Below are 26385 nucleotides of genomic sequence, written 5' to 3' on the forward strand. Positions count from 1 at the left end.
GACAATGGGAATGGCTTTAACCTGCCCGAGGGGAGACTGAGCTGAGCTCTTAGGTAGAAGCTCTTCCCTATGAGGGTGCTGAGGCGCTGGCACAGGGTGCCCAGAGAAGCTGTGGCTGCCCCATCCCTGGCAGTGCTCAAGGACAGGTTGGACACAGGGGCTTGGACCTGGATGAGCTTCAAGGTCCCTCCCAACCCAAACCAGTCTATAATATCATTAGGATACTAGGATATTAGGATATTAGGATACTATATTAGGAGGATACTAGTGCCAGAGGCGAATTTAGCTCCTGGCTTCAAGTCTCCTCTTCGCAGACACAAGCCCCAGCAAACCGCAGGTGTACTGGCGAGGCTGGCTTTCCTGCAAGTACAAGCACTAAGTAAATAGGAAAGGTTGTGGGATGTGTATTTTGCCTGTAGTTACTTTCAGAACTATTTTAAGCTTGCAAATCACATGGGACAAGTTTTTCCGATGGAAGCATGATTATTCAGCAGGCAGCATCCCTTCGAGTGAGCTTCACCTTCAAGACTAATAAATCCTACCATAAATATGCACAGCTAGAGAAAAGGGCAGATACTGATCCTGCAGCAGGAGCCCTGAGGTGCTTCAACCACACATAGTTCCGTATGTGCCTCATAGGCACAAGACCAGGTCTCCTTTGGGTTGTTTTATGCTGGTTTCAGTATGGGCTTACAAGGAGGCCATGGACATGTGCTGTGCATCTCAGTATCTATAGGGGGGATTCAAGGCCAAGCAGAGGAATACCCCCAAAAGCCAGTGGAGAGACAAATGCACCACTGGAACGACCACACTTTCAATCCCTGATTGCAGGTTGAGCTGGCAACACAGGCAGCTGATGTATACGCTGCTGGAGTCGGTTCTAATGCTTAAGCCAAGTACATTTGGTGCCTAAGCCTGTTGAGACATAAAATCCCAGAGAGCTGTGTCACGGACACTTCTTCCCCAGATTTTCCTGTATTAAGCTGCAAATGTTTTCTCATGTGGTCTCACCCTTTGATTTCCTCTCAACGTGCAAGAAGATCAATCTTCCTAAGCAATGAAACAGACATCAAAACATCTTCAATGCAGCCATCAGGGACTCCAGGAGGCAAACCCAGTTCTTCGGGGCTGACAACAGGATGCTTGCACAAAGTTCAAGTATCTATTTAAAACAAGGCCCTCCATGTGGCTGCATGCAGAGCGCTGTGTGGGGCACTTCTTCATGGCTGACTGCATCCTGGAACACTCCATAAGCTGGAATTGTCACCTGGATGGAGTTTAGTGGCTTTGACTTTTGTCTTTAAAGCCCTGAGTGAACTGACTGCTAAGAAACTTGCTCACTCCATGTATTCCAGTCCACAGAAATAGTGGCCAGGAGATAAATGAGACCCAAAACATTGCTAGTGAGGCTGAAAACTGCTTTTCACCTTAGCTGGGTGAAACCTGGATTTCCATCTTCCTGTGTCTCCTCTCTCACTTGTAATGGAATTTGGGAAGACATGGGAGAAACACGGAACTACAAGCAGCTTTGTTTCATTCCTGCATGGTTTTAGCTTCCATAATGACCTCTTTCTTCTCCTCTTCTCATGGGGGAAACTACTTCCAGTCTCTGGGGTTTTGGAAGACAGCAATGAAACATGACACTAAGCAGTGGCAAACAGCGTGGACACGGGTGGCTGTACTGCTGCCAGACATACAATGGGGTAATCGGTTACACATGGTGACAACGTGGAAAGTCCCTGCATCCAGTAACTGTGACCACAACTGGGGAATCACTGCCAGAGCAGTGTGAATGGGTGCAGGGAATCATAGTCCTTCCTCAAACTCACCCTTGGTAGCTTAATAGGCCATAGCCAACACCACGTTAAGCAGAGTCCAGGGCTCCAGGGCTACTCTGCCACTAGACGTGTGCTTCAGGGATTAAGAACTAGAAGATGAAGGAAGAGAATCTGTTACTAACTCCATCTATGACTTCTATTACCACCAAGAGGCATATAATAGAATCATACCACAGAATCACAGGTTGTTTGGGTTGGAAAGGCCCTTAAAGCTTGCTCCAAGCCCCATCCAACCTGGCCTTGAACACTGCAAGGGATGGGCAGCCACAGCTTCTCTGGGCACCCTGTGCCTCAGCACCCTCACAGGGAAGGATATATTATCTATATAGCTATCCATTATAGAACATGCATGGGATAAAACAACAAGGAAAAAGCCTGTTTTGCTAGCACACCTACAATGGGAATCAAAACCACAGCTCTTGTGAAGTTCAAGCCCAGCCTGAGAGCCGTGAATGCATCTGGCTTCAGCAAACACAGAGCCTCTATTATGGCATGTTGTTGATGAAATGATTGCACTGAAGCAGTGACCAGCACATCGCCTGCAGCCCCACGTGTCTCCCCATGTCACATGTCTTATTAAGCTGCATAGTGCCTTGTGAGGAGTCTGTCCCCTTGAGCTCCGGAGCGTAGCAAATTGATCCCAATGAATTCCTACCTTTTGGAACACGCAAGGTAACAAAGGGAGAAGCAAGCAGAAAACCTGGCTGCTCACTGAAGTGTGTTGGAAGGAATGAGCATGAGAAGAAAGCCCCAAGTCCAACAGAGAGATCCCAAATAATGAACTTAAATGTCCCAGCTGCTGAAGTTGGTGTGTGAGAAGCAAACTGCAGTGCTCTGAGAGCAGCTGGTCCTGGGTACTCTGCTCAGCCAAACACATCAATATAGGACCAATAAAGGTCTCAGTTGCTTTAGCTTATGGCAAATCTCAAGCTCAGATCTTTGCATCACCAGTAACATTAACCAAGAACTCAAATGAACTCAATGAAGCCAACAGAGGGGGAAAAAAGGATGTAAAGAGATGCCCCTTGCCCACAAATCTGGGGGCAGGGGGTAAAAGTCACAGTGGGCCAAATGAAAAGCAATGAGCACAGATAGGCAGGAAATGGGAAGCGGATGAAAGTCCAACTCTCCTGCACAAAAGAAGCGGAGAGCTGAGCCAGCACAAAGGGAGAAGTTAGGACGCATCCTACAAGCTCACAGTGATTTACTATTCCCAAATGAAGGAGCAATGGCAACCCTCAGAAGCATTTTGTAGGGGTCTCCGAGATGCTTTGTACTGGTTTGCACTGCTAACTGAGGGCTTGGAGCGGCACTGAGCTGCCTGCAGCAGGAATTCCATAGGCAGGCACAGGGACAAAGTCATTCCTAGAAAGCCCAGAAGCTGCTTTTGTCTGGTTAACACCTCACTGGCTACAGATGGAAAAATCCTTGTCTGTCCTTGTGTATTTTCCTATGGTTCCTGTCAATATGGCATCAAAGGTGAGTACTGTGTGCCCCTGCACCTGAAGAAGGAGTTATTCCAGTCTATGAGTCACACACATACATACCTGCCTCAAAAAGAAATACGGAATGAAGGGTCACAAAGTCAAATACACACTCCCCTTACCAACATTTCATATTCCAGCCATGGTTTTAAAATGAAGATGCAGGAAAGATCAAAGAAAATGAAGTAAATTCCAAAATCTCCTTATTGAAAATAGAAGCCTTTACTAATCTCACCCTTAGCACAGAGGGAGCGTTGTAGGTATTACCAGCAACAGTTTGGAACACATCTAGCACCCTAAAATGGGATCTATTCCTTCTTTTACTGGCCCTCATGAATTAGTAGAAGACACACTGATAACACACAGAAAGACACAGAAAACCGTGTATCTCAAGAGCCAAAGAAGGAAATCATTCCTGGGATGTTCCCAGCCCCATTCCCACTTAATTCCGGGTACCTCAGAAACAGGGATCTTCCCAGAGGCCTCGGGAAGGAGAGCCACAGTTTGCATTGTGCTGAGCTTTCAAATCTGTAATGGGAGACAGCCTGCACAGAATGCCATAAACTCCCCCTGGAAACTGCAGCGGATCCAGTGCCTGTAAAACCGCCTTCGGAATGGTCCCTTCCTGCCACATTAGCGCTCAGCACCATCCTTCCTGCTGGTTTGCTGCTAGCATCACGCTTAGAGAGTGCCGGTAGCAGAAAGGATCTTCTCTCAAGCACAGAGGATCTCTGCAAGGCTGTGCATGCTACTTACCCCTGCTACAACGATCTATTCTTCCCATGGATGGATCCCTAGCCAAGGCCTAACGGTTCCAGGTCCCTCCGTAGCTTCCCAGCAGCTGAGCACAAAAACCTTCCAGGCATCAGCTCCGAAAGGCAGGAACTCCAGGCTGGAAGAACCAAATCAAACTCCCCACATTCGCTTCCCTGGCTCCCTTCTCTTCCCAGTGCTGCTGCTTCTTCAGTGCCTATGAATAGCATTGGAGATGTGCCTCCGCAGCCCCGATCTCCGCTTCCACGCTGCCCATTCCATGCTCAGTCTGCACTGGGGAGCAAGCTGCGCTGTTCCTGTCTCTCGCCTTGGAAAGGTCCCACAAGACAGCCGTGGAGTTTAACAAGAGCCAAGAGCAACAGAGAGGGAGGGAATGCAGGCAGGGGCTGTGTTGAGGCAGAGAAAGCTGCTGCTGCAGCTCAAAGGGAAAGAAAACAAATGACAGCAAACTGCCATCACATGCCTGAAGCCCAGCACGGCTCCAGCCAAGCCGATTCCTCCTTCCTCGTCCTTTCCCACTGGGATCACGGAGCTAAAGCTCCATGAAATTCCTCTGCAGTCCCCCGTGCAGATCGATGCAGGATGCGTGCCCTAGCGCATAGGTACAAGGGTTCTCTGTTCCCTGTACATATTCCCTAAGGAAAACAAGCATTTTGATGGTGAAAAGTCTGCTGTCGAAATGCCCCTTGCTCAGTTAAGAGCCTGAGCACATTTGCTTCTCTGGGGGTCCTGTACTATCACTATGGAACAAATGGTCCTGGGGCACGTGCAGAATCGAAGTTGGCAGATCATTATTCCCTGGCAGGACTTTCCCATTCAGCTCCTGAGCACAGTGACCACTAACAGGGGGATCATTCCTTACCTCCAGCCCCAGAATTTAGGGTCAACTGTAAGCATGCCTTGTCATTTAACCATGCAAAGACCCACAAGTTCTGAAGACCACCATGCTTTGGAACACTGCTGCTGCAGCTACCTAGGCCATAATATCAAGCTCTGATCATTTCTATTCACAAAGAGGCACTTAAAGAGTTCCTGACCATGGAATTGGTCCTAGCTACAGCCAGCCTGCCCTCCCCAGGCAGTAATTCCACCCTGAAGGAAGGGAATGCAGTCAGCTCCCTCTCCTCACATCTCTCTTCCTGAATTCAAAGGTTAAAATGGGAAGTTGCACGTTTTTCCTATTTATTTCCCTAACAAGTGGAGTGGAAGATGTGGCAAGGTGAGAGTTTTCAAGTCCATCCCATGTACATCATACAGGGACATACACTTCTATCACACTGATGGAACTGATTTCCTCATCAACTGATCTCTCCCCTCTTCAAAGCTTCTTTTTGTTCTTCCAGAAAACAGGAAAATACCCCAGGGAATCTGTGATGCTCAAGCCAAGCTGCTTCAAAACTGCAATCTAACCCTGTTGTGAAGAAACTCAAGCTCCTTCCCCATCCCATACACTGCTTCTCCCAAACCTTGGAAAACTGCTTTCCATCAAAGTGTCTTAACTGTCACACTGGGAAACGTATTAAACAGTGCCACCGGCTGCTGTGTTTTCTGGGATGAGAACTTGGGAAAGTTTATAGGATTGCTTCTCGTACACCAAAGTAAATGGGTCTACAGGGGGTTGTAATGGCCCAGAGAAAACAATAGGGAATGAAGGAAGTCAGTGCCTTCAAATTACACAGCCTACGCCTCAGGAGCAGCCTGTAATCAGTGAGTAGCAGCTTCCAAGCTCTCTGTTAACCACTCCTGTACCTGGTCTTGTTTGATAACATTAGAAAGCAGCTCCTGATGCAGTATTGGTGCTGCTATTGATGGGCAGACTGGCCTGTTGTTGGCACAAAGAGATGCTAGAAAGTGACAATGAAGGAAATCACTTCTGAGGATGGAAGCATACTTCCTAAGGCAAAGAGAACTCAGCCTGCCCTCAGTGCCATGGGTTAGTGGTGGTCTTGGCAGGGCTGGGGAATGGTTGGAATCAATGATCTTAAAGGTCTTTTCCAATGCAGTTGCTTCTATGATTTCCTTATAAGAGGGAAAAGAAACACCAGCAAATAAATGGAGAAGTTCTTATTCTCTCAACTGACAAATCACATTTGAACCAGCTACAGTTGTAACCCCTCTCTAAATTGACCTTATTAAATGAAACCATTGCTCACATCCTTACATCAGCAACACTCAGCCCTGGTTCCCTTCAAATCCTGAATCAATGCAGCAGCATTTCACACAGTGTGTTTTGAATGGTGAGTATTGCTGCTCAAACAAAACAGGCTCAACTACAGCTTAGGTGTAGAGACACCTCGAGAGGAGCTCTGATGTCAATACATCCTACAACCTACCTGGGATGCTGAAGATCTGCATCCAGAAGCATGCAGAGCCCTACACCACGTAGCCACAACTGCCCTTGTCCCCTCCTAACCCTTTGAACACATTACTGACTATGCTGACACTTCTGCTCCCACCACAGATGGAGCTGGAGATCTATGCAGTCTGCAGGGTTATAAACAGGGTTTCAAATGGACTTCACAGCACCAGAAATGGTGCTTCTAAGAAAACTACTTCTTTCTTACTGCACCAACCTGCCTCAGCTCTTCCCTAGAGGAATCCTCCTTCTCATTCCACCAAACCTGACCCCAAACAGCATCAAACCCCACAAGTTTCCCAGGAACCCAAATCCAGTTGCTCTGCTGAGCAACAGAATTGGCCCCAAGTGTGTTTTTCCAGAGGCAAAACTCTTACTACCACCTGCAGCACAATCACCATCTGATCTCCCCCTCGCCCCACTGAGCTCAATGAAAGAGTTACCTACACAGTCTCTCTGGCTGCCAACCAAACTTTGCTTCCAGTATGAATTCCCATAGAATTCCGATGCCTACCATTACAGAACCAGCAGCCTGTCTCCAAAGGAAACCCCCTTTAGTCACTAGTAAATTGACCCTGGTGAATATAATAGCAGCCATTTGGACACAGGCATTTTGAGGTACACAGAATAACACACATAACACTCCACAGGCTACGCTCCCAATGGGAGAAGTAAATATCTTCCACATTACTGTTCACAGCAAAGCTAATTCAATGTAATGATGGGTTGCAATAGCCACGTTGGGTGTTTCTGAAATGCTGTAACTGCTGGGGGGGTCGGATCGGATGCTGGCACGTTGGCTCCATGCCCCTGACCTTTCCATCTCTCTCCCAAGTCATACAATTCACAACGTGGAGCGTTTCAAACTGTACAAATGGCTCCAGCTGAATGCGTTGTTGTTGTTTGGGTCTGTGTTGGTTAACACATGTAAATCAAGGCAGCTGGTGTTACCTCTCTCTCCTTCCATTTCACACCCCATTAGTCTGATTGCACAATGAACTGAAGCCCAAATGAGAATATGCAGAAATGAGTCCTCCCTGGCAGCCTTTGCCAGGCTGGGGTCTACTCACCACCTGCAGAGACACAGCCCTGCTCCTGGCAGCAGTGAGACACTGGGTACCACACACTGATACCAAGCATCACCTTTCAGAACTAGAGAGGGAAGGATTGCTCTTGTCCTACTAGCAGGGAAAACTATACCCTTCCATGTGCGGAACTGAGACCGAAGTCCACACAGTGTGAGTGATGGAGTAATGCTGCTCCTGCCCCAAATCTATTAGACAACAGGTCTGAAGCACAGCAAAGTCAATTCAAATGGCCTCTGATTTAGTAAGGTGATTCCTAGCTCTGTTTCATACAGTAGCACAACAGTAACAGACCAGATGGACATGATGCAAACCGCAGAAGAGAAAAGCTGGAAGTTCACAGAATCCCAGACTGGCTTGGGATGGAAGGAACCTTAAAGCTCATCTAGTTCCAACCCCTGCCATGGCAGGGACACCTTCCACTGGAGCAGGTTCCTCCAAGCCTCAGGTCCAACCTGGCCTTGAACACTTACAACGTTATCAGAACCATCTCCATTGAAAGATGCGGCTGTTTGATGCACAGGGAGTTGGATGCACAAGGAAGATGTCCAGAGGTTTGGAAGCCCATTGCACACTAGGTGGCATTGCACTACAAATTATCACAGGGATTAAGCACGGATTGGGGTTCCTGGGTAAAACACCACCAGAAATCCCTTCCTGGCCCTCCTGAAGGCCAGGTGCCCAGCACCACTGCCTGAATACTTAGTGTCAACACAATGGAGATGGCTCTGGAAGAGGAACCAGCCCCTCGGTGGCTACAGGCAAAAACAAAGAGGCAGTTCAATGAAATTGTTGTTTATTTATCTATGGGCTTATTTAAAAGGAAAGTGCCTTTGCCACCAAACAAAGTGTCCTTTCTTCCACTGTGTGCCCCTGGACAGAACAGGATTCTTACTCTGGCTGTTGCCATTAAACACACACAAGTGCAATGTCCCCCCTCAGCCTGCAGAAGGAACCTTTTCATAGCTGGTGCTCACACAGAAAAGCCACTCCAAAGAGATTGCTTCAAGTTTTCAGCCATCATTTTTACACAGGTTTGTTCTACAGGATGAACCTATAATATATTTGTAATTCCATCGTGTCAGGTGTTGTTTAAGCTTATTGAAAAATGCATTCAACCATACCAAAAAAAGGACCAAGCCAATGAATATGAAGTATTTTGTAGCTTTGTGAGATAAGAGGGACCTGGAGCTCCTGGAGCGAGGGCAGAGAAGGCCATGGAGATGCTGTGAGGGCTGGAGCAGCTCTGCTCTGGAGCCAGGCTGAGAGAGCTGGGCTGGGGCAGCCTGGACAAGAGAAGGGGAGACCTGAGAGCAGCTCCAGTGCCTAAAGGGGCTGCAGAAAACCTGGAGAGGGGCTTGGGACAAGGGATGTAGGGACAGGATAAGGGGAATGGCTTGAACCTGCCCGAGGGGAGACTGAGCTGAGCTCTTAGGCAGAAGCTGTTCCCTGTGAGGGTGCTGAGGCGCTGGCACAGGGTGCCCAGAGAAGCTGTGGCTGCCCCATCCCTGGCAGTGCTCAAGGCCAGGTTGGACACAGGGGCTTGGAGCAGCTGCTCCAGTGGAAGGGGTCCCTGCCCGTGGCCATGGAGCTGGATGAGCTTTAAGGTCCCGTCCAACCCAAACCAGGCCGGGATTCCATGATTCTCTATAGATACTTTCAACCTTCCGCATACAGCATCTCATAAAACTGCTGACTTTCAAGCAGAGCACATTAACATCACCACGTGAGTTACAACTGCCTTTTCTTCTCTGAGCTCCAGAATCCATTCAGTTTGTGGGAGGTCAGTGACAGTTTTAGTCACAGTCTACTTTCCCATTTGCTTGAAACAAGCATATTATTCCCGTGAGAGAACTGAAAACTGACACTCCTGTCATTCCAGGCTATTATTCTCTTACTCACTCACTGTTTCTTTCTTCTCCCCCACTAAATCAATATTATCTTTTTTGTCCACACTGAGAAGAATCAAAATCCCTGGCAAAAAATGTCTTATATGTATCTGAAATACCAGCAGGAGCTGCAAGAGGGGAGAAAGAACACCCAAACCCTCCCAGACACCATGCTTTTGATGGGGGGAGAGTACTGTGGTGATGAGAAGCTTAATGTGCTTAAGGTAAGTCATTGAGCCTGTCTCACTGCCACGTTTTCAAAGCACCTTTCCTTACCCAAGAGTGCAGGTAGGTTTCTGCTATGACTTCTCACCTTCATCTCACCTCAAGAGAGGTGTTTGTGTTGCTTCGAATGCACAGGCCAAAGCGAGAACTGTGCTCTGTAACATACCCTATCCTGCAGTTAGAGAGAACCAGTAACAAGGAACCAACATCCCCAGGGCAGAAAGGAAGCAAACAAACCTTACCAATGCCCACAAGGGAAAAGCAAACGTACCCTGAAGAGCCTTGAAGTCAGTAGCTTGGCTGTGCTGTAGCTGCAGGTGCAGGACATGAATGACTCTGGAATCCCATTAGAAAGTGCACCTCCTGGTTTCATCTTACCCATGGGTGATGCACAACCTCCTTTCCACAGACCCATCTGCCCAGTAATTCCACAGGCTCTGGAGAGCATTCCAGTGCATCCTGATGTGCTGATTTCAGACTGGTCATTGTTACCTTCCCGGAGCACTGCAAACCCAGCCTTCACCCCATGCTCCCATCACCTTTTACCCATCACCAAGTACAGAGGGATCCATACTCTTCAGCCTACTGCAGGCGTGCAGCTCCCTTGTAGGCTCAGGTGAAGAGAATGAGCTCAACAAGATGACAAAGTCTCCCTTTGCAAATGATAAAGTAGACTTCATCAATAAGAATACATCATACTAACCCAGCGTGCACAGGCATACACTTGCACTGCAAGGCTGGTCTGCAGAGTCCTCAAAAGCCTTACACAGCAGCAGATAAGGAGCCACCATCAGAACTGCTGAAAAAGCTTCAGCAAGGGACTGTAAGCAACAGCAAACAAGCTTCGCACATCACATACATGCAAAGCACATCTTCCCAAGCAAGAACTTGCAGGACTAAGCTCAAGAGAGAAACAAGGGGCTGGGGAAATCAGCATTCCTGAGAGCTCCTTCCCCAGGATGATTTCTTGCCTGGCTAAACACCAACTCCTCTTGCTGACAAGAGGAGCAGCGAATGAAGGCAAATAATCTCCCCTTAGCTGGCAGGAGGAAGTGATAAAAGCCAAGGGGAAGCGCAGTCCATTTCCTGCCATGACCCCAGAAGTGGGAAAGATCAACAGGCACTCATCTTCCCAAATCAGGCTGTGGGAAACGCTAAGTGCTGCATTCCATTCTACCCTTTCCATAAAGGGTACCCTCCCCACTTTTCCATTAAGGTTAGGCTAGGACTAAACTGACCACTGCAAGCATCTGAGTGTCACACAGGACTCCCAGTGCTCTCTAAAGCCTATGGCCTTTAGCTCCTTGCTCATTACCTTGCCCTGGGGGAAGGCAAAGCCCCACTTTGTGCATGCACAAGTACGTTTGTTTGGCAGCTTGCCTGTAGCCCCTTTAGGCACTGGAGCTGCTCTAAGGTCTCCCCTTCAGGAGCCTTCTCTTGTCCAGGCTGCCCCAGTCCAGAGCAGAGCTGCTCCAGATCTCACAGCATCTCCATGGCTTCCTCTGGCCTCACTCCAACAGCTCCCAAAGCCAAACCAGTCAGGAACATAGGTTTTGCAAGATCACATCTATAGGTTCTATCCTATCCAAGCTTCCTCACCAGGAAACGAATTAAGATGCTTGTAACTGCAGGCCAAAGGTACACACACACCACGGGAAAGCAAAGGTCATGTTAACAACGTGGTTTACTACACACAGAAACACAGAGGTTTTCATCCCTTTTCAAACTACCAAACACCAGTGAGGTAAGGGATTATTTTTCTGGAGCCTATGGACTCTTTGACATACATTTTAATTACACATGTCATACATCTCCCTGCTTTTTCCAGGCCGTTAATCCTCAGGGAAGGAACATTTCCCAACACAAGTCCCTAATTAAAACAACTTTAGTACATCACTGTCACACGTTGCTAAAGGTGATGGACAACGGTGGCCAGCAGCAGGCCAATGCCAAAGTTAAAGCTGGGTTTGCCATCAGACAGCCCCTATGCACTCAAGACCCACAAACAAGTTTGCTGTGTGTTGAGAAGACAGAAAGCAGAAATACTTGTTCAATGGAGTAACAAGTAGAATCTCATTTGCTTTAATGATGATTTGGGGGTTAGAGGCTGCCCTTCTGTTTATACACCTCAATGATGAACATACCTGGAATGACAGAGCTAGTGCAGAGCCTTTCCTTCCCGTGACAGGCAATTCAAGAACCCTTCAGCTGAGTAATGTCAGCAAATCACCTTTTACTTTATAATGCAAGATAAACATGGAGCAGTTATTGATTTCAGTAACTGTCAGCCATAGAATCCCAGCCTGGTTTGGGCTGGAAAGGGACCTTAAACCTCAGCCAGTCCAGTCCCTGCCATGGACACAGACACCTTCCACTAGAGCAGCTTGCTCCAAGCCCCATCCAACCTGGCCTTCAACGCTGCCCCATTAAAGCTGGATCACTTCAAGGCTGCCACTGCTCTGTACAGCAAGCAACAAGTGCAAGCAAGGAGTAAATGTGTGAGAGGCAACCATAAAGCTCCATGAGAGATCCTCCATCCACTTGAAGTTACTCTTCCACTGGATTTCTCTCCCCCTTCCCAGGAAGAAAACCAAGCCTGGAACGTCACAGGTCTGACCTTGCTCCAGGGAGGAATTTTTCTGGAGTTCATGGCAAAGCTGGATGCAAGAGCAGGAAAAGGAAGAATCCACAAACTGAGATGAACTTACTTGAATATTTTCCTAACCTTTTTTGGCATCAGGAAGCTTGACCTAGAGACTCTTAATCTTGGCAGGAGACTGTGCCAGTTCTCAGGGAATTGTGGCTGGAATTATTGATTGAAGCAGTTTCCACCTACACTACAAATACAGTTGGGTTGATATACCCATGTCCTTAAGGCAGCCCCTGCAACATCTCCCCCTGCCCCTGTAGAAGGCAATAGTAAAGAAACCATATGGAAAAGACAGGGAACAGGGGGGAGGTATCCACCTAAAGAAGAGGAACAGGACATAGCAGAACACATCAAAGCCTGGTCTAGTGGAAGGTGGAACTGGATGAGCTTTAAGGTCCCTTCCAACCAAAACCACTCTGGGATTCTATGATGTTTTCCTGTTAGAACACTTTGCAAAGGACTTTCTTGAAGACATGGAGCTGCTCATGACTGCTGGGACACTGAGAGCCACTGTGCCCACAGAGGAGCTGTGGAATGAAGAAACCCTCCTACACTGAAGGCAGCGAGCAGCCTTGCTTTGAAATGACTGCAGGATAGGGTTCGACCTAAGCTGCCCGACTTCACACAGAGACCAGCAGCATCCCTCTATTCCTGCTCTATCCAGTTATCTGTGGAGAGAAACTGCTCTTAGCTGTGGCAGAAGCATCTTAAACCAGCCCAGCTCACTCCTGAGGAGGGCATCTGGTCAGGCTTTACCACCTGTCTGTGTTTCCTTTGCAATCCACCTCAGGAAAAGGAGTGTGTAACTAACAGAGACGCCTTCCCAAGCACGTTTCCCCTCTGCACCACTTCCCTGCAATGGTATTCAATAAAAAGGCAAACCAAAAGAAGACGACCCTGAGAAATCCCTTCTCAACAGGCTTTGCTGGCAGAAGGCACAAGGAGAACCGAGCTGCTCTTCACTCTGAAGATGCAACAGAAGTGACAGGCAGGAACCGGAGCACCCATTGCAAGGCAGAGCATCATCTTGGCTGGAAAGCTGCAGCTTGCCAAAGGCATTCAGCAGCAATAGTGCTGAGCTGGGAACAGGAATTCCTGGCAGCATTCCTGGCAGCCGATGCCTCCGCAGGCGGAAGTGATTCTGGAGCAAATACTTCCTTTCCGGCTGATAACAGGCTCCTACCACTTGCAATGCCAAAGTTTAACTGATAAGGAAAGCGAAAGGATCTTCCATGCCCTGTAATTCAATCCTGTTCCAATGGGGTTATTTTTAGAAGGCAGTTACACAGAGAGACCAGAGACCTGTTGTCTGAAGGGGTTGAATCCATGACCGGAATGGCGCTGGAATGCCTGACAGCACTTTGCCTTTAGCAGTATGGTTTTCAGGCAGCAAGGAATACCACCTGGGAAGCAGGGAGCTGATCTGTTCTCCATAGTCTATTACTCAAACTTACTCCATTGAAGCTGAAGTCTTAATTCTTTCAAGGGCAGAACAAAGAACTGCTGGCAGGAAGTACAGGGGTTACACAATACCCAATCTCTGTTTCTCCTGTTAACATGAATGGCACACAGCACTAAGGAAAATACAATCCCATTTGCACCACGCTGGGGGGACAATCATTCCACTCTATGCAACTTAGGGACACAGGGAGGTGTTGAAATAGTTCCATGCCTACATATTAACAAGGCCTAAAGCTCGCTGATGAAAGGCAGTGGAACTACATGGCACAAACACTGCACTGAGATACCCAAAATCCATGTGAATGAGCTCACCTCAACAGCTCTACAGACAGACAGACAGACAGAAAGAAAGAAAGAAAGAAAGAGAAAGAAAAGAAAGAACTCCAACCCAAATCCTGCCAGGAAGATGCTGTTGTTGTACATCAGCTTCATGCTGGAACAACTCAGGCCCCTGAGAAGGCAACTCTGAGACCCAAAAATTGTGCTTAATTTAATAAGCTGCCTTAGAAACTCATGATGAACTTATTTTATATTAGGATGTCTTAGGCACTCATGAAGTTAAATGCGTCATGAGCCTTTGTGCGTTAACGTAAGAGCTGGTAGAGATACTGAGGACTTCCAATTCCAAACCTCAGTGCTTTGTGTATTAATGAATTGACTTTTGATGTTCCAGAGAGGGAAAGGCATCACTGACAGGTTCTACCTAAGCCCTGTGTCAAGGCAGCAGAGCTCAGAGGGAAGGAAAGCAACAGAACTGACCTAACCGATGCTGAGTGATCCCAATCCAGCCACGGCCTCACACAGAATCAACCAGGTAGGGAAAGGCCTTTAAGATCATCAAGGCATGATGTTTGGGAGACCCAGATCACAGTGAAGCTCAACCACAGTTCTGCTCCTTGTAATGGGATTCTTACACATTAATCCACTGCCAGAGAAATCTATTATGCAGACAGTGATTTTTCATTGTAAGATTAAAAATCAATGACATAGCCTTAAAAACTCAATGCAGTCAGAAATTGAAGGTATTTCAGCAAAACAGCAGTGAATTTCAGGCACTGATGCAATCTGCAAAGCCTCTCCTGTAACTACAGCTTGGACATCAACTACCCGTGCATGGGAAACCAGCCATTTCCTGCCTATGCAACACGTGTCTCACTGGCCAGAAGCAAACACGGTTAAAGCACATAGAAAGCATCCCTCAAAGCACCCAGGTTTGTTAGCACGGTGCTAGGGTAAGAAGAGAACAAATCCTATTTCACACATGTCAGAAAGCTAATTTCGAATGAGCTCATGAGGTGAGGAGCCAGGATATTAATACCGCTTGCGCCATGAGCCCATCTTCGAAGTGACATCAACAGTTACAAAACAAGCTGAAATCCAGCCAGGCTCTTAACAGGCAGCATTACACAATACCTGCTAATGCTGCACTGCAACTCTGCACAGTTTGAACACTGAAGAGAGTTTGAAAGGAGTTTCCACCCACCAGCCCTCAGATGCAACTTGGCAGCTCACTATTAGGTGCCAAGCTGTCACTTACAAGTCACTTCAGCCTACTGCTATTCTCTGGTTCCCTTCTTAGCACCAAGGAGCCACCAATGAATGCCTTCTGATTCACATATATGAGCCCCAGATGAACCTATTTTGGAACCTGTAGACTAATACTGCTGTTGTATTAATAGCTTGCATTTATTAACACTGCTCTGCTACTAAGGAAATACTGTAAAGTCCTACAGCTCTTGGATTTCAGGAGCAAAGCTCTGTTCTTAGGATATTTTTATGGATATCAGATGGTCATTACAGAAACCTTGCTTGGAAAAAGAAAGGGACAAGAGGCACAGAGCCAGTACTCAGAGCCTCATTCACCTTATCTAAGCACATGCTTTGCTTTAGGTACCTAAACAGTGAAGTGTATATGATTTTTCAGAGGTAGGAGTGGTGGAAACAGAACATGGATCCCTCCTCCTCAACCACACTTTGCCTTTAAAATGCTTCAATCCTGGTGCCATGCAAGAGTTGTGATCTCTGTAGCTTGCTTGTATCTCTGAATGATGGAAAGGAAAACTCATGATGCAAGAGAGATCTGCATGGACACAGATACCTGCTTGACACCTACTCCAACAGCAAACTTCTTTCCAAGATGACTGAAAAAGTCATGGTGCCAAAGCAGAAAACTCCCAGGAGACCAAAGCCAGGGGCACAAAGCAGCCAACCTATTCCCATACACTGCAAATGAAGAAACAGAGTTTTGCTCCAGAAAACTGAGGACTGCTCCTGTTTGTGTCAGCATCTCCCAGAGGCTTCCTGAGAACTGAGCTCTTACGCTGGTGTCATCTTCATTTTGCCTCAGTTGCTTTGCCTGTGTGTGGATGTGTCTGCCCACCTGTGCTCCATAGAATGGACCTACTTAGAATGGACCTACTTAGAGCCACTAAATGTGAACAACAGTAGATACAACCCCTGACTAGGACCCAAACTCCTTCTCAGTTGGAATTTCATAGACAGAAAGATCAGATGTGTAACTCTGCTTGCAGAGCTGTCGAGTAAAGAAACATGAAAGGCTGTAAATAACTCACTCTCTAGTCCAGGAAATGCTTTACAAATGCAAAGGTTGTAACCTCTGTTGGGCTCCAAGGCTGGCAGATGCTGGAGGCATCCCTGCTTCCCTAAGCACAGAGCAAGATGTGCCCTGTTCAGGAGGAACCAGCTGTGATTCTCAGTTCTCAGCCTTCCCCATTACTGCCCAGCAAAAAATGCTTCTGATGGATGGATCCCATTTCCAGAAGTGCAACTCAAGCTGACTAACAACTGGATTCTGCTGCACAACCCAGAGCCAAGAAAACATGAAGAGAAGGGATAAAATGGAATGATTTCTATTCACATAAATACAACCACACAACTGGTTAAAGACACACACACAAAATCATGCATGCAGTTATGGACATGATTCCACCATGAGTGTTTGATGCAGTGACCTCAGTCAAATCCAGTGGAAATAACACCACTCCATCCTCAAAGGGGTGGCAACACGTGCACATGCTGGCCCAGTACATGGAAGCAAGTCCAAAGCAAGAGACCCTATTGCTTTAACTTCTCATCACTAAACAATAAGCTAAACCAACCTTAGTGGAGGTCCCTCCTCTGCCTAACCCAGCAGGTTAGTTGGCAGCCAAACCCAGGGATGTTTTGTATACAAAAGAAACCAGAAACTCACCTGGATGTTGCCGAAATCCACGTTTTCATAATGGAAATGTGCACATTCAGCCATCTTCGGGAAGTGACCCTTTGTAAAGGATAACCTGAAGCACATCAAAAGCGCCCCATCAGAGAGATGCAAACCAAGCATCAAGTACCATTCCAAAATGCAGTTACTAATAGAAAATAACACTTCCCACTTTCTCATCCAAAAGCCAAGGGAACAGAGGGATTTGTTGATGTGATGCACCAAAAGAGTGGAGAAAGGAATCGAGTGAGAAAGGAAAACTAAAGTGCAAAGTGGCTTTTACCACGGCATCCTTAAAGCACTGTGTGGCAGCTCATCTACACCAAAGCCCACATCTTGAAGGACAGGCACAGGGACAAGCTGCTCTATCTTTACAAAAGCTTTTGTGCAGTGCAAATACACAGCCTTACACGAGACACATAGGAAAGTAGAGCTTTACCTGTGAAAGGCATCACAGCCCATCAGTCCCGGGTTGATGTATCTGAGGGTGCAGAACAAACGCTATTTATCCTTTGCCTTTTTCAAATTCCAAAGTGAGCCATGATTATTTCCAAGTGTCTCCATTTACAATGAGGGCTGACGGGGAGATCCTCTGGCTCTGCAACATGCTCTCCCTTCTGCTGCAGCTATTATAGACTCCTATAGATATTGCTGGTGGTGAGCCAATGAGATTGTCATTATCTAGCTCTCTCTTCCCACGGGAATATAAGTGGGAAGTGAGATGCAGCAGCTGGCTGCTCAGCACTAGAACAAAGAGCCATTTCCCTTACAGCATCAGAGAGGTGAGCTGAAGGCACAGAGCAATCGATGCTGGGGAGCTGTGGTCCTCCAGTCAGCATTCATAGCAAAGCCATATTGATTGCTGCTGGTCCCCTTCGCACGTTAGAGGTTTGCAACCTTAGCTGCAAGCAGAATCAATTGCTTTATATTCTCTGGGGGAGAATGAGACAGAAGGACAGTGCGAGACCATGGAAAAATAAATCTGGGGAGATCAGAGAAGAAAAAATACCCCTAAAACTGTGCAAACCCCATTCAGATGAAGATGTACAGGGCCGAATGCAAAGAAAGGAAAAGCGAAAACGTATATCCAGGCCACCCGTTTGTCCTGGTTTAGCTTTCCAGAGCATGGGAAGAGAGGGAAGATTCTCTCACTGACACATTGCCTGGGACCCTCTTTAGGGTCTTTTAATGTGTATTTATCAGTTTCAGGAAGAAAATGTGTAAGTTCAAAACTCTAAGAAGCTTTGCTTCTATGGCCACAAACAGGGGAGAGAGCCACCAAAGCCTCTCACATCCCCACATTTAGACTCCATCAGCTCTAATTTACTTGGTGTCACACAGATCTTGGTGGCTCTGATGAAGATACCATCCCAAACCATTCCCGAATGCCCTCGTTGGGATATAACGAAGAGAAGCCAAGCAAGGACAGGAAAATCAAAGGACACACTCTTACTTTTTCACATTCTTCACTTTCATGCTGGCTGTGCTGCCGCAGGTCCGGAGCGCCAGCTCCCCTGGAATGTCGGGAATATCCGCGCCTCTTGCCTGCAAAACAGGAGGAAAAACAAGGAGCTTCAAATCTGCTTGCATGCTATGGCCTGCTGCCTGCTAAGCCTGTGTTGTTACATATCTCTGCATACACAGCTAAAACCTATCTGCTACAAGCTGTACTTCTGCCCTTTGAAAGAGGAAAAGGGAACCTCAGGATTAGGATCTAGCAGGGGATCATCTCTTCCTGCACCCTGCTGCAGACCCTTCCCAGTTCCTAGTAATAACTGCAAGTGCCAGGATTTCATTCATTGCCACTGCTGGTGTCTAAAGAGGTTTTCAGAGGTAGGAGTCAGACATCCATCCCTAAACTGCATCCTCAGACTCCTCATGGAGTACTTGCTTTTCCAAGCACTTGGATTCAGGCAGAGGCACTGGAAGAAGCTGGAGAGCTCACACACTGGGAAATCACTTTAATGGCAGAGCTGCTTAGATGTGGGAGGTGAACATTTCAAGGAGGTGTTTGAAGCTGTTGGTGCAAGTGCATATTAAAGTTCCTTAATCACTGAAATTGGTTGACTTTCAGGAGGACAGAACTGCAAACTCCTCAATTGTTCTGTCCTGCTTCCCCATCCTCTCCCTCCCTCCTCCAGCTGCATTCACCATCCCAGAGGCTCTGAAACATTGGTGTTCCTGCTGTGCTGGACCAGGCTCTAGAGGAACCAAGGGGGTTAGGTGAGGCTTTTATGAAGAGAGCAGTGATCAAATGGGAGGAGAAAAACACGGTCCCTGATGTTGGCCAGAGGCAGTCATGAGTGATGTGGGTGACACTGGTTGAAGGAGCTTTTATCTGCTTTACACCATCAATTGTGTGGAAGAAAGGCACCTCAGTATTTCTTCTCCTACAGGCCTGCAATGGAAAAGTATTACATCAGATCCCTTAGGAGCAGAGATGACCTCCCTGATCCACATCAGTACCGATGCTTCTAACCTGGTCCACCAAAGATCTCTGAACAGAGATGCTCAGTCCAAAAGCTGCTGCATGTAGCAGAATACATGTAAAATATGGGAACAACTTGGTCCTCACCCCACAACTTCAGAGTCAGACAACTACAGCTCCAGCCAGCAGCCCACATATGGGATGAGCAATGGGGGAATCTTTCTTATCCCTACCCCTGAAGCTTTCCTCTTAGCCTGACACAGGCCACATATCCATATGCTTCACCACATCAGAAACAGCTGCAGCAAATGACTCAAAATCATTCCCTGTGTCTATATCCATTAACTGAATAGTGTCTAGATTCATTAACTGAATATTGCCTAGGTTCATTAATTCATTAACAGCAACAGGAAGGGATTCATGTCTCTCAGCTCCCGGGGTGCACAGCTCCAAATGTGCTCTCTACCTGAGGATGCTTTTACAGTCATCAGAGATAAACCTTGGGTCCAGTTCACATACTTCAGACAACAGATGAGGACAGAAGAAACTGCGCTGTGGCAGGATCTGTTCCTCCCTGGACACAGGGAATGTGGGATCATCCTGGCTGCATTCATTCACCCATCACTGCGGCTTACACAGGCCGCGAGAAGAGCATCTTCTCTGCACCCAGACAAATTCCTGCTCTCTACAGCACTACAGCTCCCCCTTTTCAACATTGCTAAATAAACCTGAAGCCAGGACTCACTCTCCCAGTTGTGCCATTCACAGCCCTTCAGCTCCACTGTCCCACCACTGTACAGACCATGCACTGCAGGAAATACACCCTTAAAGATGTATACCTCTAACGAAACCTCGCTGGGCTGACTGACTAAGCACACGACTACTCCAGGATGGAACAGGACACTCGAGAGTCTCCTTGTGAATTGCAATGTTAAGAGGATCACCAATGTAATAAACCTGCCAGGTCTTTTTACATAAGCAGATAACTGACGACAGTAATAAACGTGCCATCCCTGCAAGCTGCTTCCAGGCAAAGCTGGATGTGCTTGCCTTCGTTTTCTAAGGAACAGATTTCTGTAGGAAGGAGAAGAGTTGTTCTCCTCCCTCAGCAGTAGAAGCTGGTGGGGTATAAAAATGGATAAACAACTCTGACAGAAGATGTGGGCTTCAAGCCAGTTTGCAGCAGTGGGTAGAGACTCTCCTGGATCTGACTCAAAGCAGCGTAGGCAAAACTCACACCTCCAGCAGAGTGAAATGCCAGCATCTCTCTTTGAAGAAGTTGTATTATCCTCTTCTTCTCAGTTCAGTGTCTCCCATTAGCACCAAGTGTCCCTTTCAATGGACTACAATGTGATGCGACACAGTAATACACTTCGGTTGCTTTTCCAAGTAGATCTGAGCTCTCTGACTCTGCTGCAGCATGACAATCTCTCCCAGGTCTCACAGCTGAGGCAAGCAGGGCACAATGGTGATCTTGTGCAAGCTAAATTCATTACTAGGAGGTATTAACCTCAAAAAAACAGGGTGGATACACAGGTAAAAGAAACTCATTGCCATTTAGAAACCATGTTACTCCAAAGGGAACTGCAACTACTTTCTATTTAAGCCAAAGATATGAAGCTAGATAAAAGTACTTTATTCCCTACTAGTCTGTACCTGTTCTGACCCAAACCCTTGCATGCAAACTGGCCCCTCCTCTCAAAATACAAACCTCTCCAAATGAGATTCGTCATCTTTTGTGCTCTGTGTCACAGTGGTCTCATGTTTGAAATCACTTTGAAACCGTTGGGTTATTCACATCTCAAAATCAGCTCGCCAGCCTAAGCAATTGCTCCTCACTTCCCTGCTTTCCATGCAGTGCTGCTCATTGGAAAGCCAGGAATTGCAGAGCAAATCTGTTTAGGCAAATGAGCTAGCCCAGTTTTCACAGCTTAATGTCACTGCTGAGCCAAGCTGCTCTGTCCTGAGATGTGGTCAACATATTAGGACTTGATCCAGAACTCAGCTTACTTTCATAGTATCCCAGCCTGGTTTGGGTTGAAGGGACCTTAAAGCTCATCCAGTTCCAACCCCTGCCATGGGCAGGGATAACTTCCACTAGAGCAGCTTGCTCCAAGCCCCTGTGTCCAACTTGGCCTTGGCCTTTATGCACCTTCCTACCACCAGCCTCTCACTGAAACCAGCTTGGAGGGACCAGCCTGCTCTGGATGCTTTCAGCACACAGCCTTGCTCCTAGAAACAGCTGAGCTGGTTGGTTTCCATGACAGTCTTTCCTTTACATCATCTTCATTTCCCCTCCACTTTCCTGGAGGAGGGATAAAAAACAAAGAGGGGAAAAAACCCAAGTATCAGATCCCCAAAGCTCTGTTAGAGCTTTACTTCTTCACTGGTTCAGTAAGACGTGAATTTGTGGCAATAGTCTACTTAACCTGAGCAAGAGGATGGACTGAACCACACAGCTGCCTATCTGAAGTGGGTGTTTATGCACAAGGACATCGACAGCTATTCCAGCCCTTGGGTACCAACCAGCTACACAAAGCTGGCTCAGCATCAACGTCTCTGCAGAGCTTGGCAACATCCAGAAGGAACCGTCCCCTCATCACGGGTCAGAGATGATGGCTTCATCAGCACTGTCCTGCTCTGACCCTTACTGCTCAAGAGTTAGCCTGAAGCACAGTAAAAGCAGAAAGATGGTTCAGCTCAGCTTCATCCTCCATAGCCTCTCACATACAGTGGAACAGGCTGCTCAGGGCAGTGCTGGAGTCACTGTCCCTGAATGTGTTCACACACTGTAGATGAGGCTCTCAGTGCCATGGGTTGGTGGTGGCCTTGGCAGTGATGGGGAATGGTTGGACTGGATGTGCTTAAAAGGTGTTTTCCATCCTGGTTGATTCCCTGATTCTATGAAAAGGATTAGAACATATCAAGCACATGAGGCTGCAACTGGGTCACTTTAGTGAACAGCAGACAACTTTGGTCATTGAAGAAGATGAAACTGTCACCCAAAACCATCTGAGATACGGAGGCAAGATGACAGAACTGCAAACATTTGTCAAGTTCTCCATATCAGCACTTCCCATTGATTCATTTAGTGGTGCAAATGAATCTTCCTAAGCATTTTCATCTGGGCTGTTTGTGGCACTTTAACACATTTCAGCTATGTTTTTCAGAGCTCCTTCAGATATTTGGACACATTTAAGATGAAGAAGCAACTGCATCTGGTTTATGGAACCACAGAATGGTTTGGGTTGGGAGGACCCTTCAAAGCTCATCTAGTGCAACCTCCCTGCAGCGAGCAGGGACATCTTCAACTACATCAGGCTGCTCAGAACCCCATCCAGCCTGGCCTTGAATGTCTCCAGGTCCATCAGTCTCAGCAGAAACAGAGCTATCTGCTCGTGGTACCATAGAAGCTTTACTGAAGAAATCAAATAACCATCCCCCATTCCAAGGGCAGTTCCTAATGGAGCATCTTGGGAATGAAGATCTGTGCTGTTCACGGCGTGGTCAGCAGAGTGCAGCACTGGCACGTTGAATAACCAGAGCAGTACCAAAGCTGCACACCAAGGACAAGCTCCACTTCTCATGCCCAAGGGGCCTGGGTACCCACCTATGCTTGCAAGAGCTGCAGCAAGGCATCACTTTGAGGGTCCAACATACCGTGATTCCAGCGAGTAAACAGCTTCAAGATCCACCAGAAGGCACCATGAGAAACAGTGGGACCTTTTACATTTTATAAAGGTATTCTTTAATCAGTTTGAAGCCATCACTTAGCTCCTTATGCAGTGCAAATGTCTTGATCCCTGTTGCAAAGTCAATAGAACTCATCCTTTCTGATATGTAAGAAATCAGTAGGACCATGTGCAGGGATAGCTCCAGGCCACGATGGCTGGAGTAATTCATTAGAGACAGCACTGAGTTCTTCATTTAGCTCTCAGTTCAAGGACTGTGCAATGCAGGGAAGCAGTTACCCAGCCAGAGATGCCTTTAAAACCTCATGGTAAATGAGACATGGGATAAAGGAAAGCCACTGAAAAACTGGCAAGTTCTTCCAGTAGGGAAACTGAATCCTGGCAGTGCACATCCTCAATCCTGTGCCTAAGAAATCTGCATTCAATAAAGAAGACACTTTCATGTGTATCATTTTAGGACTTTTAATGCCATTTTCCACATTCCCTGTCAATGCTGGCTGGTTGTAGGCAGTACTCACTGCGCGGCATGGTTAACAGGGAGTTCTACTCTTTCCAAAGACCACACAGGATGTACTTTCTCTATTCCCAGCTTTTCCCCTCCAAAAAGGAGGGGGGGTGGAAATAAGGAGAAAAACATCTCTAAGCATTGCCATGAGCTGGCAAATGAAGAGAAACCTCTCATTCCTGAGCCTCTGCATTGGAAAGGAGTTAGACCAGGGCATCCATTTATCATAAAGGATCAGACTGAAACGTACAAAGAACAAATGCTTAACTATTCACCTCCTGGTAAAACCCATCTCCAGCTCACATGTGAAACAACAACTTTGGTTAAGTGGAATCCCACACTGGATGGGGCTCAGAGCAGCCTGGTCTAGTGGAAGGTGTCCTGCCTATGGCTTCTGTAGAGGAAAAAGCCTCAGCAAATAGCACATCCAATGAGCACAACACTTGGATTTAAAAGAAATAAACCAGGCTAAAGATTTATCAGTGCTCTCAGGGAGTAATTCATCAACTTATCATTAAGAAGGCTGAATTAGGGCCAAATAATCATGCCTACAACCTTAAGCAAGGCAATATAAGACATGTCTGGCTTGTCTCTTGCAGTTAACTTGGGGAACAGAAGGGGATAGATGAGGAAACTACTGACAACCCTTCAAGAATGCTTCCATCCTTTCTTGCATTATGGTAACTAAGAATCAACAAATTCAAACCAAACCAAAGCAAGCACTTGATTTAGAAGAGACTCCTTTCCTTTCCTGGATGCTGCTCTTATTGTCAAGCAGCTGGGAGTAGGGAAAAGTGATTGACTGATCAATAAATGATGAGTTTTATCTCCCAAACAAGTACACTGCACACAAATGGGGCTTTTCTCCTATTAGTGCAACAGAACATTACTAAAAAGAGATCATCTCTGGAATAAGGTAGGAGGAAAAGAGGTGGAGGGTCATGACAATGTGTTCATCCTTAGAGCTCATCTCAGGGTGCCTCTCTGAGCTTCCAGCTGTGACGCATCACAACAGCATCACCATACCGGCACCAACAGGCAGATAATGGTAACAGATACTGGGATATGGAACTGTCTGACACTGAACCTGGAATTCTACCCTCTACACCCCAAGAAATGCAGGCTGCTCATTCACAAAAGCTGCTACCTAGTCCATACATGACCGAGCCCAGTGGTTTACTCAGTGTGATCAAGTGAAGCACTCGGGCTCCTTAATGCCTTAGTAAACCCAGCCCTAAGTGCTTCGTGTTCATTAATACATGATGACATCTACCTACACTTATGGAATTTCGCTGGGAGCATTCCAAACACGAACCATTACATTCCAGTGCCATCTTTATCTTTGTAACTGCCGTTATCCCCTATGACCATAAAAGAATCCCTAGTGGAGGTGTGCAAATCCATGCCCCAAACGCTTCACTGAGCAAGACCTGAATTTACTGATGTGCATCGGATTCACTTTGAGATGGATAAACAGGCAGAAAGGGGCATAAAGTCATGATCATGGTGAACAACAACGTTACTGATCCAGCCTTCCCATATTCTAACTCATTCCTTCTTGGCTAAATGGTGTAACCACACAGCTTTAACCCAGAAATAGAGTAAATGTATTCTTTTTCTCCTGGATCAACAGTGTACAGTGCAAAGTGAGTAAATGCCACCAGAAACAATCCCTTCTAGAGCATCGCCACTGAAAATCAAATGATTGCTATAAATTAATATTTACTGCCAAAAAAGATGGGATCCATTCTGGTTTAATTGAACTCCTTTAATTAGAGAGCCCAAATGGAAGCCAATGTGCTTCCAATTCAGTGACTGCCCCAGTTTGCCGAGATTCTCAGGGACAAGCTTCATGCTGGGAGTTAGCCTGGGAAATAAAACAACTCTAATCAAGAGGGGGAGAAAGAACCATGCAGGACAACAGAACACCTTGCCAAGAGCCTAACAAGGGGAAAAACTGCTTCATTTCTGCAGCAAGAACAAGGAAAACAAGGGATGGGACTTGAAAAAGGAATATAGGTTATTGGTGTAATGCCAGAGCAGAACGGCATGGAACAGTTTAAGGGAATGTTTTCCATAGCATTTAGGAAATGCAGAGATCTAGAGCCAGAAGCAAACTGCTGGAGCATCTCAGTGAAGAAAGGATCTCAACTCCATCTCCACTGAATTGCATGAACTGGATGAGCACTCAGGTCCCTTGCATTGGGCTAAGTGTCACAGGAAGAACAAGAAACGAACCCTGCACTAAGGAGACTGAAATCTCTCTTTAAACCTTTGCAATTCACTCATTTCCACATGCTTTGCATTTAAAAATAGTTTCCTCCTCACTCATGTCCCAGATTTAACAGTGATGTATTGAGGTCTCATTAAAACGCCTTTATTACCTTCCGGAGCCATGGTACCTTCCCTTATCTAATACCAGCTGCTGATCTCAGAACTCATCTGACCTGATCCAGGAAGAAAGATTACTCTAGGGCTTTCCTAAGATATCATATAACCCCTGTGCCTTTCCAAAACACTTGTAGATCTGTATTTTTCCATAGAAAACTCCACCAGCATAAGCCAAAAAGGATGATGTGCACCAAGTACCATCTGCCTGCCTTCTTGTTCATGTCTGCATTAGCCAAATTCAAGGATTCATCATGGTTTCCCCTTGGTAATGTAGAGGTTCCTCATCACACCTCTGCTGGCAGCCTGGTTATAAACCAGTAACACTTTGGATACCACGGCTGTCACCTCAATACCCTCAATCTAGATCCCAAAAGTGAGTGTTCAGAA

The 26385-nt window shown here is 46.8% G+C and overlaps 1 protein-coding gene across 2 annotated transcripts in view; it reads right to left on the reverse strand.

Moving 5' to 3' along the window:
• ARHGAP32 (Rho GTPase activating protein 32) overlaps positions 1–26385 on the reverse strand; it is a 167824-nt gene that overhangs the window by 70623 nt on the left and 70816 nt on the right. For both annotated transcript variants that reach the window (XM_034069493.1, XM_034069492.1), the window contains 3 exons: positions 18436–18527; positions 17422–17463; positions 16974–17058 (listed from right to left, as the gene is read on the reverse strand). In XM_034069493.1, the coding sequence (XP_033925384.1) occupies positions 16974–17058; positions 17422–17463; positions 18436–18527 (219 nt within the window). The remainder of the gene's footprint in view (positions 1–16973; positions 17059–17421; positions 17464–18435; positions 18528–26385) is intronic.

Source organism: Melopsittacus undulatus, chromosome 15 (genome assembly GCF_012275295.1).
Source record: "Melopsittacus undulatus isolate bMelUnd1 chromosome 15, bMelUnd1.mat.Z, whole genome shotgun sequence".
NCBI classification, from domain to species: domain Eukaryota; kingdom Metazoa; phylum Chordata; class Aves; order Psittaciformes; family Psittaculidae; genus Melopsittacus; species Melopsittacus undulatus.